Raw genomic sequence first — 16,275 nt, forward strand, 5'->3', positions numbered from 1 at the left:
TGCAAGTTCATTCTAATTCCCAAAAACAACACAGAAACTGGATACTGCAAGATACCGCAGCCAAGAACTCCCCGAGAACTCCCAGCCAAGGGTATTTCCTCTCCAAGGTAAGGTAATTGGGTTTTTATCCAAATTCCCCAAGTTAAACACTGTAACTCAGAAGCTCACAAACCTAAATTATGTGGAACCCGCCTTTAAAAGAGTGAGCTTGCATTTTAATAGACTGCTACAATTACACACTCAGGTTTTTTCTGCTTTGTTTGGCGACTCAATCAATATTTCTCCGCTAACTAAAACCAGAGCTACGCTGAACCTTAGTGTAAGATCCGCACTGAATCTGCCCTTGCTGCACACTCTCTTTCTAGGACACGCCGCAATCCCAGAGCGCTGGCACTCCGTCAGTATTTCAGTAGGATCGTTGAAATTTTAGGCTGGTTAATAATTCAATCTACACTTCAGGAGTGCGAACTCAAGTTCATACTCAGGAGTGGGTAAGTTCTGGAAACGTGTAATTCACCTACTTTCTTACACATCCCGTTCTGTACAACAGGAATGGCACAAAGGTCCGTGCACGGGATTTCTCAGCCGATCAATCTTCTCAAGGGAAATGAAGACCTGATTTTTGTCATCTAAAGACAAAATATGAAGGACATGGGACACCTGCGGTGCTAATAACCATACAAAAAAGGTCACACACGTGCAGAAAACAGCCCCTAACTGTCTATATGCACCGCTAGTGCAGATCAGCCACATCAAGGATGGGCTATGGCAATTTTACTCATTTAACTCCGTAGTGGTAGGAATGCTCCTTTTTGGAGGGGATGTATCCACCACACAGCTGATAGCTAGAAAAACCTTGTTGAATCAGGTGTGGCTGTGCATCAGCCTTAACACACAGCAGTTGTTACCAGGAATACGCTACACTCCATTCCAGTGAATCACCAAAGGTTGAAAAACGCATTAAGCAAACCTTTGGTCCCCAGAAAATCTTCTTTTACCGCTGACGTACATATAACTGTTTTGCTCCCGCGTGCACATGCTTGTGTATCGGCGAGCGCCGCTGAGCCCTCCATTTTGCAGGAACATCCCCGCGGATGGCTCATTAACACCTCAGGAGTGGAACAGAGTGTCTGAACTCCCCAGCAGTAACAGCTGATAATTTTGTTTACTTAACCAGGATTAGGCTGGGGGGCGATAGAGCTGAGAAAGCCAGAGATGGGCAACTCGCGCTCAATACAGCTATAAGGTTGTTTTGTTATCACCACATACATACTACCCAGGATTTATTTAAAAATCAAGTATTCACATGCCTTAGCTGGTAGCATAATCCTATTTATAATTTAAAAGGAAGGGTGTTTGGTTTGGTTTGTTTTTGGAAATATCCTCCTGTATTAAAAAAAATCCTATCAGACATTTGCATGCACTTGCCCCTACCTTCTCTACCACAGCAGACTAGAGAAAAAAAAAAAAAAAAAAAAACCAAAAACCAAATACAAACATTCCTACTTGACCCTTTGGAAATTCATTACATGGATTTAACATAAATACACTGATATTACTACACTGGAAGTAACCATAGCTTCCTGCTGCTTTATCGTTCCCGTGGACCTGTGGCTATTTCCATTTGCTCCCATTAGCTTCCTTACCTGTAGCTGGCTCTCATAAGTCTTACTTTCACATTCCCAATAAAATGTTTCCCTGGGATAGTGGTAGAGGTCTCTCTGCAGGACACACAAAGCACAGCAGCACATCTGCCATGGGTATCGCATCACCAGTGCGGCTGGGGCGTCCGACCGGCACAGACACGATGCCTTGGGACACAAACGAACAGACTGAAAAGCCACAGCGATGAAACAAGGATTATTTATGGCAGGGGCTGCAATTATTTTGCGATCGGAGTTTCAGCTCAGAGAGCCAAGTTTCTTCCCATCCCTTTTCCTTAGACGTCTGTACTGGACAGCATACAAGCAGGGATTAACAAACGAACGTGCGGTTTCACAGCCTAGCTGCGAGACCGGGAAGGTGCTAATGTAGTACGGAAGATAACAAACTTTGAAGCTGGAAGCTGTTCTAATGGAGTTCAAGTAAGCTTAAATAACTTCAGTATTAAACAAAACTTTTTTTTTTCTTACAACGCCTTTAAATCTCAAAAAAAAAAAAACCCAAACAAAACAAAAAACTCTTGAGTTACAAGCTCTGACCAAAGACAGTTTATTCTTATTTAATCTCAGTCACAAATTGCCCAGTTTCTGCCGTTTGCCCGAGGGTTCCCAGGCAGGGTTTGACCCCCACCACAGCACACGGGCAGCTCCATCCAACACAGATGACTTACCAACGCCGATCACCCTCCGCTCCTCCTCGGCTACTCAGCACCCCGCTGTCCTGTCGCCAGCAAAACGCTTTTGCCTGCAGAGCTGAGTAGGGGGGAACTTTCATCCGGTTGTGAAGAACCTGTGATCTCCTGTCAGCCATGGTTACTCAGGACCTACACCTGATTTTTTTTTTTTTTGCTTCACAGCGGTCTCTTTTCTAAGCCTAAATGGTTTTGCTCAGTTCCATGATGAGATACCGAATGAGGCATTTATACGCAGACGACAACAAATACATCAAACCTTGGCAACTAATTAAAACTGAGCAGTTTTCTCTGATCAGTTATTTACAAGATACAAATGTCATGGAAAATCACCAAGCTGAATTCCAATAAAATGGGGAAATTTAAAGCATTTCTTCTAGGGAATTGCAGAAAAATGTTTCTGCTTTGGCATTCTCACTTCAGTCTGTTGATTCCATATTTGAAGCTTGAGGGTACTGCGCTGCCATCAGATCTCTAGCTGGATGCACAGCTCCACACTGCTGCTACAATACACACTTTAATATTTATAAAATATTTCTAGATGGAGATTACCACCCAGAAGGAAAGACTAGTAGGACTCAGTTATGTAGGGCCATACATTTTCCAATGAAAAATTTTGAAATTCTTTCCAGGGTATGTTAAGGTAAAGGTAGCATTTCTTATCTTTATGGAAAGCAACATTTTATTTTTCAGTTTTTGCACTTAGGAGCTCTACTCATGAAATAGGACTTTGCTCTGCTAGGAACTGAATGAACACTGGAAAAAAAGGGCTGTGCTTTCCCAAGTCTTTACGATCTCAGTGCAAGTCCAAAGGTAATGTGTGGATATGAACACACAGCCAGTGCAAAATAACAAAGGGATCATATTGGACACTGATAGGCAATATTAACATCTTAGCATCACTAAAAGCACCTCCAAAATAACTCTACTTTTTATATTTTGTGCCAGCCGCAGTAAAAATGCCATTTATCAGATTCAGGTGAGCTTTATCACGATTGACAGGGGGTGTGGGTTTGTGATAACTGCAGCCGGACTTGCTGTCTGCGCTGCGTCCTCATCTCATCAGCACTATCGGTTGTGAAGGCAGGAATAAGACATCCATCTGCAACCCCCTCCCCTCCCACGAGCCCTATCCCACGGCAGGGAAAGGCAAGAGGAGGAATTTAAACCTTCGATCTGAAAGAGCGCAGAGGTGATGACAATCGAGCACGTTATCGCAGGAAACGTTACCGTAGTGCTGAACTTCACATCTGCACGAAGCACGTGCTCAGTTAAGCAACGAGTCCGTGCCCTCCAGCGTGCAGTCCCCCATCGCCACTATGTGAAAGCTCATGAGAGTGGTTTACGCATAGATTTAAAACAGTTTTGGAGTATTATGTGTGCCTGAGAGCACACAAAGCTGTCTCTCTGCCACAAGAAGCCATACTAAAGGAGAAAAAGGTGGAAAAAAAAAAAATGTATGAGGTTTATTCAAAAGCCTCTCCAGCAGTAGCATTTAAAGCACAGCTTTACTGAGACACTCTGGTGTTCTCAGCAACTCAAACATCACATATTTAACTAAGCAGTGTCCACCTTTTCAAATTTAAATGTCAAATTTAAAAAAACATATTTATAAAATGCCTTTGTGTTTCTTAAAATACAGGATTTCTTGTTACATGCTTTGTACTATGTACTATGGCATAAAAGTAGACAAACAACAGGAAGATGTATAAAAACACAAAACCAAGCAGCACAACTGTCAGTGAGCAGGAAAAAAAAAATTACATTTTTTGGCAATGATTCATAGTGAAAGCCTTGGACAAAACCCTATGCTTTCTACCATACCCTGAATGCTAGGACACAGTGAATCCAATGAACTACCCAGACAGAACACAGTTATCCAGTTGATGACAAGCTTCTGAAAAGGTCCCAGTTCCCTAAAGATAAGAGGGCTGTAAATAAAATCTTCTTCACCAATTTGGGCCATTCTGGTTGTTCAGTGGGACGGTGGTGGTCTCAGAGGTGGCCTCAGCCTTAGGCACGAGCAGCCAAGTGAACGGCACCCTGCAGCGGGCGAGGAATCTCTGCAGCCTTCAGAGCGCAGGTGCAAAGCGCTTGTGCTCATCCACCCCGCTAAGCAAGCCCCCGCGTTAGAGACGTGACTTGTGACTCAATGAAGCAGAAGGAAAACGGCTACCGTGGTGCTACTGAATGCCCCAGGCTTCTGCTGTGCTTTCAGGAAACTTCACTTCGCTTCCAGAATAGCATGAATGATGTTTCTGATGGTGGCATTTCTCTCCAGGTGATGGAGAAGTGAAGACCTGCTCTCCATGCTCCCTGGAGAGGTGCAATGACAGCTTTATCTTTGGAAATGAGAGTCTTCTGCAAAGAAGTGAACTTTAAAAAAAACCAAAACAAACCAAAACAAACCCAAACTCAAAAGCATCCTAGCCGTACAGAGACTTGCCTTCTTTCTTGAACAAGCAGCAGCAGGACTTTACTGTGGGCAGTGGGGAGACCTTCTCTGAAAAAGGTCTGCAGTGACGTGGAAAATTTGGAAGAGCGAAAGATGCGGGGTGCCATTAGGAGCCTGTTCAGCCTGGTGAAGAGAGGCGATGCCACGCTGCAGGGAAGCGGGCAGAGAAAGGCTCATCCCCCCAGGAAGGGTCCAAGTCCCAACTCCCTCGCTGTCACACTGACCACAGCTCCCAGGCTCTGTGCAGCGCTTCAGCTACCACTGGCTTTACAACTCCGACCGCATGGACGCTGGTCAAACAGCCTCCAAAGAAATTAATCATAACCTTCCTCAATGAAATGAAACTTAACCTAGAGAAAACGTTTATGTAATTTAATCATTATTATGAAAAAAAGCAGTCATGTCGAAGAACAAACAAGCTGGGGGGGTGTTTGAGGATGTCACTGTTATCCTAAGGTGAGTGGGTAGACGGTGAGCAGCATGCACATTCCATTTTTATTTCTTTTTGACAGAAATAGAACATTGCTTAGGCATAATTTACATTAGAGTTTCTAATTTAGCACCAAGGTTGTTGAAGGGAAGGCAACTTGCATTTATCAGCGGATAAAAATAACAGCAGTAGCAGCATTTGAGACGGGCAGAGCGACGGAAGTCGGTGCCGCAAAGGGAAGGCTTGTTCCTCTCCGCTGCAGTCCGTGCAGGCAGCTGACTTTTTCAGCGACTTTATAGAGTAGACCAAAAAAAGGGGAAAAAGAAAAATAAATCTATCTGCTATTTCCTACACACAGTCTAATCAGGGTGGTTACTAAACACAGCATCATTGTCCCAGCAGAGACTTCATCATAAAGAAATGAATAACTGCTCATCTTTCAAATACTCCAGAAGGGACAGAGGCCTCTCTTTTCTCCTGATAAAAGAAAAACCTGACCATAAAAATCACGGGCCGCCAGCAAAAATGTAAGTTCAGATACCACGAGGAAATCAAGCGATTGAATCAGGTTTATTTTGACAGGGTCTCATCCCTGGACTGGTAAATGAGAAGTTAGAGGTTTTTTGGAGACAAATCAACCAAGCGTTGTTATCTGCGACTTATTTATCTGTGTATGTGTGCTTTGAGTGGGCTCACAGACAGTTCTTCACCTGCATTTGTAAATTCAGGCAGTAAGTTAAAAAAGTAAATAAAAAAGATGAGATTATTAGCAACATAACAGACAGCAGTCTTATTTTCTGCTTCTCTGCATAAATGTTACCCAAATGCCAGTAAAATCCTACTGGTTCTCACTCAGCGCAATGGGGTGCTGAAGCAGACACAGAAGACAGCGGTCTTGATGGCTCTGGCAACTCGAATAGACCTGCACTTCCTCATTTCCCCCAAAATCACCACATTTTTCAGTTAAATAATTATTTAGAATTTTTCTTGTTAGTTTTCGAGCTTGTCTAGTTTACGAAATGTTGATTTTCTATTATTTTTTTTTTCTCTACAGATGCTGGTTTAGAAACCAGCAAATCCTCCACAGTGAGGAAGAAGCATGCAGTTTTTAAATTACAGCTGAGATACTCCTGAAATCATCTCACTCTACTTGAGCATTTCAGAAAACCCACGAAATACAGAGAGGTTGGTGATGACAGAAGTAGTAGGTGAGGTCTTGGCAAATTTCTGACATTAGAAAAGCTTAATTATTTTTCTCTGTAGAGCTTCCTTGTTCAAGTGAGAAAATTTAGGGCAGGAGAGCTGCGAGTGTTTGTAAAATTGGGGACTACGCTCCATAAACATTTTGGCATTCCAGTGATCCCATCATTCATCATTTCATCTCCTACAGGTTCCATAGCATATGTCATTTAAAGAAATGCATTTCCTGCTGAATGATTTATGGTATCTTGGAGGGAAAACAGACTGATCAAATGCATCAAAAGTTTTCAATATGAACATTTGCCATGGGGTTATTTCCTTATTCCTGCCAACTCCTCCTGATATTTCTTCTTCCTACTAAAAACACTTATAGTGTTGCATTAAGATGTTAGTTTCCATAGAAACTGGTTACTGGCTAAAGTAAATACAAGATGGTAAAAAGTGGGACTTTCCTAGTCCTGCGAGCATGCTTGCAGCCGCCAAATTTTCACCTCCGACCCTTTCACCAATTTTTACTCCTGCTTTACGTTGTTAGCTACGTCTCCCTTTTAAGAACACTGACACTCTGAGTGACCCTTCCACACTTCACAGAAAATACGTGAATATTCGGAGCTATTTCCGTGTCTCACGGTACAAAAGCGTACGTTTCTTTTCACTGCTCATCGTGTTATTTTAATTTGCAGACCTCTTCGCTAAACTTTACAGGGGAAAAGACATCAAAACAAAGCTTGAAAGAGTGCTACCAGGTAACGTGCCAATAAAAGGAAATAATTGTATCATTGCGAGAAACGGTTTTCACATTCCTTCAGCATTTCAAAACACAAACAACGGGAGCCCTGAGCATCCTGCCGCTGCGCCCTTGCCGACACCGGCAGCAGCTCCGAGTCCCTGAAAGCGGTGAGAAGAGGCACATCACGCTTCAGAAAGGCTGCGCTGAATTGATGGGCAGTCACATCTTCTGAAGGGAAAAATATGAACTGCAGAGTAATTTTTCTCTCTTCCTAAATGATTCTAATGCTTACTAAAAAGGTGAAGTCCTGATAATCATCTTAAAATTCCCTCACTTCTGTATAAATGTAATTGTATTTTGAATTCAGGCACCTTTTCCTAACATACACAATTAAGAAGTCTTTTCTTGTTCTATTCAGAACATTACTTTCATTTTTCTTCTCATTTAGAGACCTTCTGCAGCTCTCTGTGCTGCCTGAGATTTGCTCCTATTGTAAAGAAGCAGCCACTGCATGTATATTGCACTGAGATAGAAAACTCTTATCATTTCTGAAAATAGCAGCTGAAGACAGAAGGACTCATCCCTGACAACGTGGAAAAAGAAGGCGATGCTGGAGCTTCTCCGCAACACAGGGGTCATTTGAGTACACTCCTGACTGATTTGAGGTCGGAGGATGATCTTCTCATCCCGTAAGCATCAAGCAGTTTGGTACCCGCTAAAGATCTCCCTTCTACATCATTAGAAACCTAAGTTCCTGTGAAAGGCATACAGGCTTATTTTCAGATGCCTAAACACTCTGACAGATCTAACTTTAAATCTCTGTGCCCCATTTCCTTTGCTGTAACCTCTGCCCAAGACCCACAGGGTCTACCCAACCTCCTAAACCTACAAATTCCCTTTGGGTGCCATTAGGCACTTAAAGTAGGACAGAGACTTGTGCAAGTCTCCTAAATTTGCCTCATCTTCCCAGCCTTGAGTACCATTTGGAAGAACCGGTGGACACTGTCATGGATGAAAACAAGTTTTGAGTTTCCTGGAAGATAAAGACAAAGCCACTTTTACACCCAGAGGAACTGAGGTGAGGCTCTAGCTTCACACCTACCACACGGTAACAGCACTTCTCAGGGGCAGTCACAAATTCATTGCAGCACCCTGAAGTGTGAGAGTACAGATAATAACCACCATGAGCTGATAAGCCCATGACCTTGGCCCATGGTCTAGTGCTGGGCTACTCTACGTCGTTTTAGCCAAGCCATCTAGGTCTGCTCAGAAAGGTCTTTCTTTTGCAGATGTCTTTCTGAGCTACTCCCATACACTGCTGTCACGGCCAGGAATAGTGTTGGTGCCCTGCCCTTAAGTCTCCAGGGAACGGTGAGAACAGGAAAGAGGTTTCAAGAGACTCTCACGATCATCACAAACCAGAAGCTGGAGAAGGAGAAGTGGTTTTGCACTCCAAACGCCAAGCAGAGCTGACCACCTGCATAGCTGCACATCAGTGCTAACACAGGAACTCTGAGGAGAGCTCAGCTCATTCCTCTTGCTGCCTTAATGTGATGAATGCACTTCGAGAGCTGCACTTTTGTGCCTTCAAGGGAACTCTTGAGGGTAAACATAACAGCAATGGGGAAAGGAACCAGGCTTCCTGGATGAGAAACTCAGAAAGAAAAAGCTTTGAGCTTATAACAGTGTACTTTGTTTTTTTTCCTTATGATAATACAACATGCAACAACAAACATGCAAGAAAAATAACAAAATATATACATCTGGATATACAGACAAGTATTGTAAAAAGTGAACGTCAACCAACAAGGCTGAAAGAGAAACTACATAAAACCCCTTTGTGGTTCCCTCTCTTTTTCAGAAATTAAGAATCCTGATGGCTGTGCAGAAGGTACACCAAATGGAGCACGAGAACAGACTCTGTTTCTAGCCATCAAAAAGACTAAGAGCTTGACAGAGTAATTAAGCTACCAAAGAAACATCCTTGCTAGAGGATATGGCAGCATATGAGGGAGAAGTGTGTATTCCAGATGGTGACGGAGAAGAAAGTTTTTTGGTAACTACGACTGTTTGCAGTCCTCTAAAATCATTGCTTCCTGATGGTCTTCTGTAGCAGCACACCTAACGGGTTCTGGTAGCTTAGTATGGGTGTTGTTAATGACGCTGAAATTTAGTTTACTATAAAAATAAATTATTTTTTAATTATTTAATAGAAAACTCAAAGCTTATTAAAGATTATATTTATTTATATCAAAAGGCAGCAGCAGATCAGAAATACACTAAATGAGGTTCAACGATTCCCATTAACTTCTGAAGTTTTTAATGACAACCCACAGATTAAATCCACTCTTAGAATTCTTAAAATAGATTAAAAAATCTGCATAGAATGACAGAACTCGCCTAACGCAGCATAAAAATTGTCCAAGGATATGAGCAGAAGGAGGGGTGGCAAGGGAAAGAAGAGAAAAATCACCTAAATCTCTTGTTTTACAGTGAAAGGTGCGTCAATGCACAATGGGACATTGTCTTCTCCTCCTGGAAGGGCTGCTGCAGGAAGCAAGTTCCCAAGTCAATGAAGATCCCACCAGAGCAGGAGAGATTAAATTCCGGGATAGTCAATAAGCCTGTGTTAAGTTCTATCAGGGCAGTAAGAAGTATTTGTACCTGAGGCAGCTAAACTCTGTTGTTCCACGTGTGCAGCCGATACCGTGCGCTGTGTTACGTGCGGGGCAGGAGGCTCTTGCAGGTACCAGTAAATCACACCAGAGCCATTCTGCCGGGCACAGCTCGGACGCATTGTCGCAACATCATCATCTCGTGCATCACGCTTTCACCATGCAACGAGCAGATTGGGAATTACTCCTTTTCATGCTACGGGAGGGAACCTTGCTTTCCCACCCAGGAACTACCCCTAACCATAGTTCATTATTTATGCTCACCTAAAAGCAAGGGTTGCTCCCAGCTGGAAGCAGAGCTATGGAAAACAGCCTCTAAAAGCTGGGAACTTTGGCAATGATCCTGCATACAGGGTGCTGTTCTCTTAAGCCAATATACCAGGGTTTTTACTAGAAACCTCCACGCAATCACAAGCTGCTACTGCTTGACTTAGAGCCAAGCCTTCCCGCTGCTATATGAGTTTTTGATCTTCTGTGGACGTGACACAAACAGGGCTTCTGTACCGCTCGCTCGCCCGCAGTCCACGCTCCTTTGCTCAGCCCCGCAAAGTGGATCAAAAGCAAAACCGACACGACAGGCCCCAAAAGGAGCCTTTTGTTTCACACCGTTTGCAAGATCCCATCAACAGCCAACCCAGGTGCTGTTTTCATTCTGCCCACACACAAATCAATGACAAAAAGCGAGCTCATTCGCACAGGTGGTGCATTTCACCACCCTAAAAGTCAGGATTTTCTCATACCCTTCATTTAATGCCACGTCTGTCAAACCCATAACATGTTGTAACAAAACCAGCCTTTATGTAACCTAATAAATAAAAGTCACTGAGGCAATAGCTATGCATAAATTTTAGCTAAAAACATTTTTGTTAAAAGAACATGAATGTCCTCTGTAAAGCGGATAGCATTTTAAAATAATGTTCTAGCCATTGTTAATACTTTATTGCTATTCATCATAGAACCATTAATCATGGTGAACTCATTTGGTATTAATGCGGATGTCATAAAGTACTTCTGTTGCATTTCAATTATAACTCAGCCTTTAAAATGCTGCCAGCACTACATGGAAAGCTTTGAAAACCAAATTTGAATAGTCTGTTCAGAGATAACTACCGTCGCATTCTGGCACGGAGAAACAACCTTTCCCATCCCTAATGCCTACCTCCAAGGGGCCGAGGAGCCCGCGGCGCCGTGCCCTGACGCAGGGCTGGGCGCAAGGAAGAGGGAGGCTCCAGGGAAGCCGTGGCTCTCCAGATACAGCTGGTTTCCTCTCCCGAGATGAGGGTAGGAGAAGCATTCCTTTGGGTTGCTTCAACCCCGACTAAGCGGCAGCACGGCCATACTTTCAGGCCCCTGAGGAGATTTCAGTTTTTCCTATCACTCCTGTGATTCCCTGAAGTGCTGTCTTGCTTCCAGAGCTGAGTGCTTTGGTTTTTTCTCTCTGATATGTAGTTTCAGTCCAAATAAAAACACCAGAGAGAATATATATCTACAACCTACTGTCTTTAGAGACAGTAAGGGAGTATGCAATACATCAGAGAGGACCTAAGGGAGCTGATATCCTGACCTCTCTGATGACAGTTTAAAAAAAACCTCTTTCTGGCCTCAAGAGGCCCCAAAAGAGGAAAATCAACAGCACAAAATACAACATGGACCTAAAAAACTATCAGCTCCTCGCCATCAGGGAAGCCAGGAACTTGTATAAATTTACCTTGACAAACCAGGATTTTGGTTTCCTCACTGCCAGCAGAACTTCCAGCAGTTTTACACACAGAACCGAATGACAGCAGCTCAACAACCATAACACTTCTCACCAGAAATAGCGTTAAACAGAGAAAAGACAAAGTACTTCGTAGCTAAGGGAACTTTTTTTTTTTGATTCTTGCATATAATTTCCATTCCATTTTATCTAGGTCATCCATGTAACATGTAAGCACACAGCAAAAAAATTCCTACCTTGGGAGCTCTGGCATGTTTTCCGCATCTGGCATCTTTGACGAGGCTGATATCTAGCAGCTCGGTCTCCTAGAAGGAAAAAATTGCAACACAGATAATTATTACATTAGTCAAAAAGGCTTGTTGTGCTAACAGGGCTCTATTCCCCACATCTGTCAGGGGTTTGTCTGTTTGCAATGATGCCTGTTCAAACCGAGAACAGTTTCAAGGAGTGCTCTGTTGTACTTAAACTATCCTAATAGCAATACTAAGACTGAGATGCATAATTTGGTTTTCTTAAAAATGTGCAGGTCTCTTACGATATATAGAAGCCCTATGAGTCAAGCTTATTTCCTGGATCACTAAATACCAGCTGCTGTGGTTTTTTTTTCTCTTTTTAATACCATTTTAGGTATTAACCCCAGCAAGTGTTATATCTACAACGATAACAAGGTTCCAACAATTTTACAGTGACTACTCCTCAATAAAAAACACGTACTTTTGACAAGCATTTCATAGTTCACGCGTTGCTCTAGAGTTGTGGGTTATACAACACATGGAACAAAACCGGCAAGTGATGACAGCTTCTGTTGGGCAAACTCCTGTCCTCATCTACGCACATGCAACACAGAGAATCTCCTTTCCCTGACAACCTCTTGGGTCTCCACCCTCCCTGCTGGTGCCTGGCAGCACGGGAAGGATGGGAGCTGAGCCGGAATGAGCATGGCACGCTCGTCTCGCTCCATGCACGCCACAAATTATAACCTTCAACTATAATTTTCCCCAACCTCACCCTGCAACTGGGCTTTTTTGGATGTTGCTGCGTTGGTTCTTTCTTTAATGCCTTAACACTGATGGGCAGGAAGCGTCTGGAAGGAGGAAGGATGCTGGAGACTGGGAGCAGTGTGATTCCCAGCTGCCGGCTCCCTCGGAAGGGAGCAGCATTACGTGCGCTTTGCCAGGAGCAAATCCATGAGCTATCCGGCGAGACACGGCGAGAACATCTGACCTGATTTTGCATTCTTTGACAATCTTAAGGCACATCTTAGTATTGCCTGCCTCATTTACGCTAGCATTTGGACTAATAGCCCATGCTGGCGTGGCTCAATTACATACTAAATATAGTCTAGGAGTACTTCAGCGGGAGTGTGACCACACCACAATTAGAGCTGCGCCAGTTCAATGCATTTCAGCCTCCAGTAGTAACTGCAAACACTGTGTAGAGAATTTGAAATCTCTGTGCTGGACAAAGCCAGTACTTTTTTTTTTTTTTTTCATTCCGAGCAGAAGAGAAAAAAAAAATAATGGACATGTTATTTTGCCATGGGTTACTTTATATCCTTACTTCTTTTCCATTTTAAGGGATCCTTTTTGTAGATCTTTGTGGTCTACTAAGACATAAGCTCTACCACCAAATACTCATACAACCGTACATTCATCGCTTTCTCCTCTGTTCCCCATATGAATCCCAGTTCTCTTCTGTTATAGCACCACTCAAGTCACACAAGTATTTTTCTTCCCTCTTCATCTATCCTGTTAAGGGGAAACTTGGACTTTGGAAATCTTTATTTTTTGTTCACGTTTGCCTGAAATAGGACAAAAGAGTCAAAACTTGAGGGATCAGGGAAAAATATAGGCAGGAGGAGGGAGCCCTTTGTAAACCTCTTTAGGGAATCACCCAAACTACACCAATACACAAGACACACAGACACAAGCACTGTTCCTGTTCCAACTCAGGAGCACCTGATGGTTTACCAACCCGACGTCCAGGTCCAGTTTGAAGCTGATCTTACTTCCAGATCTAAACTGCATGGATCCTTATCCTGCCTGACACCAGCACAGCTGACACCAGGAGTTTGGGCAAAGCTCAATCCTGAGTGCAGAAAAGCCCTTAATGCACCAAAGTCTGGGTAATCTCCCACCATTCAAGGAGACAGCTATGTAATGAATACCTAAAAATTGCAGACGACAGTGAGCACTAGCTCGCTATCTCCCAACGTGACTGATCTCCAGGCCTGGATGGGGCCACCTCCTCACCAAGGGGAAATGATTGCAGTGGTGAAAAAGCAATGCTGATTTTTACTAGCCACAGATCTGGGTTTTACAATACCATTCCCACATTCGTATCGTTCCTCTCTCAGTGGAATTTATGTCTCGACTTCCAGTGATGTTGGAGTAGCGCAAATGTGTCTCCATGTATTCAATTTCTTCTGAAATCTAGTTCATGCCTCATTTGCATCTCAAAATGCATCGTGATACTCCTAGTGCTCATGCAGCTGCTAGAAATCATTTGTCCATTAAAACTGAATTTGTTCCCCCTCCTTTTTCTTTTAAAGAAGTGGTGGGAGAAGGCAATGACTCTGTTACCCTCTCAAGTTGCTCTTGTGAAATATGACAGTGCCAACTGTGTCACGTTACCACCTGGGATACATCAGCGGTGGAAGGCAAACTTGCTGCTTAACACATTAAATACATATATATATATATGGAAATATATATACATATGTACATATACATATGGAAACTAAGCCAGGCTGAAAGTCCATCAGCAGAAACGGCGCAGAGCAGATGCCCAGAGCAGAGCATGGGGAGGACGGCGCTTCAGATTTACAGACCACGCACCGGGTTTGCTGTTATCAGACAAGAACGCGGCCTTCAGGGTGAGAGGCTAGGGGTTATATTTACCACAACAAAAAATACTCGTGCCCCGAAGCGTTTTCCGACCCACTGTGAAATGTTTTACAGAAGCTACGGGCACATGCAGAGGATGTCGTAAAAATAAGATTTTGCCAACTGAAGGGGCTGACAAGCACTAAAAATAAAGGCTTTAACAGCAAACACATGAGAAAAATTAAAGACGCTGAAGAAAAATGGATCTTAAACAAAAAAAAAAAAAGAACAACAAACAGAAATAATCATTTGATCACTTACAATAGTGCAACTAACACAAAAAGATCCTTTTAAATGGAATAACACACATTAGAAACAGACACAGAAATGGAAAAGGCAATGACCAGCACCCTCAAGGACAGTACAAGGAACCCCAACACCCCTGCTTGGTCTGCATCCTCCTGGATGGAGGAGGATGAGAAGATACAGGGATGTTCTGGAGCTTTGACTATTTCTTTCAAGCCGCTTGCGTGGCATCAAGTCACTCCCAGAGAATGTGATAGCTTGTGATCAGCCACCACCTGATATCAGAAAGGAAAGGTCCAGGTTCCATAAGTACATTTTACACGTATGTTCAGGTCAGCAGAAGCAATAGCCTGAGAGATGCTATCGGCTGTGCTCTCAATTAAGCAGACGAGAGCAGGATATGCATCGATGTAAGTTCCTCTGCAGGCGCCATTCAGCAGGGCTTGGATAAATCAGAATTCATAATGTGTCATTTCTTAGAAGTTCTTTGGTTCAAAAATACCAAACCTCCTGGAATTCCCTGACCCCTGGGCACTTGCTTTCATCTTTCAGACAACTAATTAAGAGGACAGAGAGCAACTTCCTCCCAAACGAGAGAAAAGACAATTTCCTATTTCCCTATTGCAAAACGTGGGCAGACTTTCATAAAGGGAAAATACATTTAAGTGCTGGACAGAAAAATGCCCCATTTCCTGTGCAGCAAAAGAGCCCAAGCCTTCCTTTGCTTAAATCAACACGAGTTTTGCTACTGACTTCCTCCGTGCAGGCTTGGAAACGGCACTCTGTGCCGCACGAGGCACGAAAGCTACAGCCACCGAAAGAAAAAAAAAAACACAACAAAATCCAACACTCAAACCTCTGCAAGTCCAACTTTTCCCTGTTTATAGACCTCCAGTCGTTGCTGTGGGACTTACTAATCCTGCAAAAGAGAAACATCTCTTAATGCAACTGGTAGATCCCCCCAGTAATTTATAATACAGAAATTCCGGAGAAATGAAATATTAATCCTACCATGTTTGTTTTTAATTAGCAGCTGAAACAGAGAAGCATTCATATAGGGTTCGATTGCACAATCTCATTTTATCGGGGAGCACACAGTCACAACAGCAACAGATTGTGCAACCCTCAGTGCCTGCTTGAGCACTTATAATTAGGCCCGTCTGAATTTAATACAGTAACACCAATTTATACCAGCGGAGGGCCTGGCTCACTCCTATTTTAAACTGCCCAAAACGATACCAAGTGAATCACAGCGTCCTGGGAACTTGCTCGTGATGTAACCCCAGCTACAAGGCAGGATTCCTCATCGATCCCGCTGGAGAGCTCTGCCGAAGAGCCATCGGCAGCACTGCGGGCTGAGAGCGGGACCAAGCGTCCTGCAGAATTTCACAAAAACCGTGTCAAGGAGACGCAGCAAAAGCGGGTGTGCGTTACAACAGCTGCACGGGTTAGCTGATCCAGATATCTAATTCTTTTACTTACATGCCTAACAAAAATAATTCCCCTCTCCTCTCAGTACTGAGTAGTCGTGTATTGCTCTGACCTACGTTTGTCCAACCTCCATTTCCACGTCCCTTCTCCTCA

The 16,275-nt window shown here is 43.4% G+C and overlaps 1 protein-coding gene across 3 annotated transcripts in view; it reads right to left on the reverse strand.

Annotated features, from left to right (window-relative positions):
- PLCB1 (phospholipase C beta 1) overlaps window positions 1–16,275 on the reverse strand; it is a 389,757-nt gene that overhangs the window by 272,100 nt on the left and 101,382 nt on the right. For all 3 annotated transcript variants that reach the window (XM_086743965.1, XM_086743966.1, XM_086743967.1), the window contains exon 3: window positions 11,797–11,865. In XM_086743965.1, coding sequence (XP_086600091.1) covers window positions 11,797–11,865 — 69 coding nt within the window. The remainder of the gene's footprint in view (window positions 1–11,796; window positions 11,866–16,275) is intronic.

This window comes from Chlamydotis macqueenii, chromosome 3 (assembly GCF_036417535.1).
Source record: "Chlamydotis macqueenii isolate bChlMac1 chromosome 3, bChlMac1.mat, whole genome shotgun sequence".
In the NCBI taxonomy this organism is placed as follows: Eukaryota; Metazoa; Chordata; class Aves; order Otidiformes; family Otididae; genus Chlamydotis; species Chlamydotis macqueenii.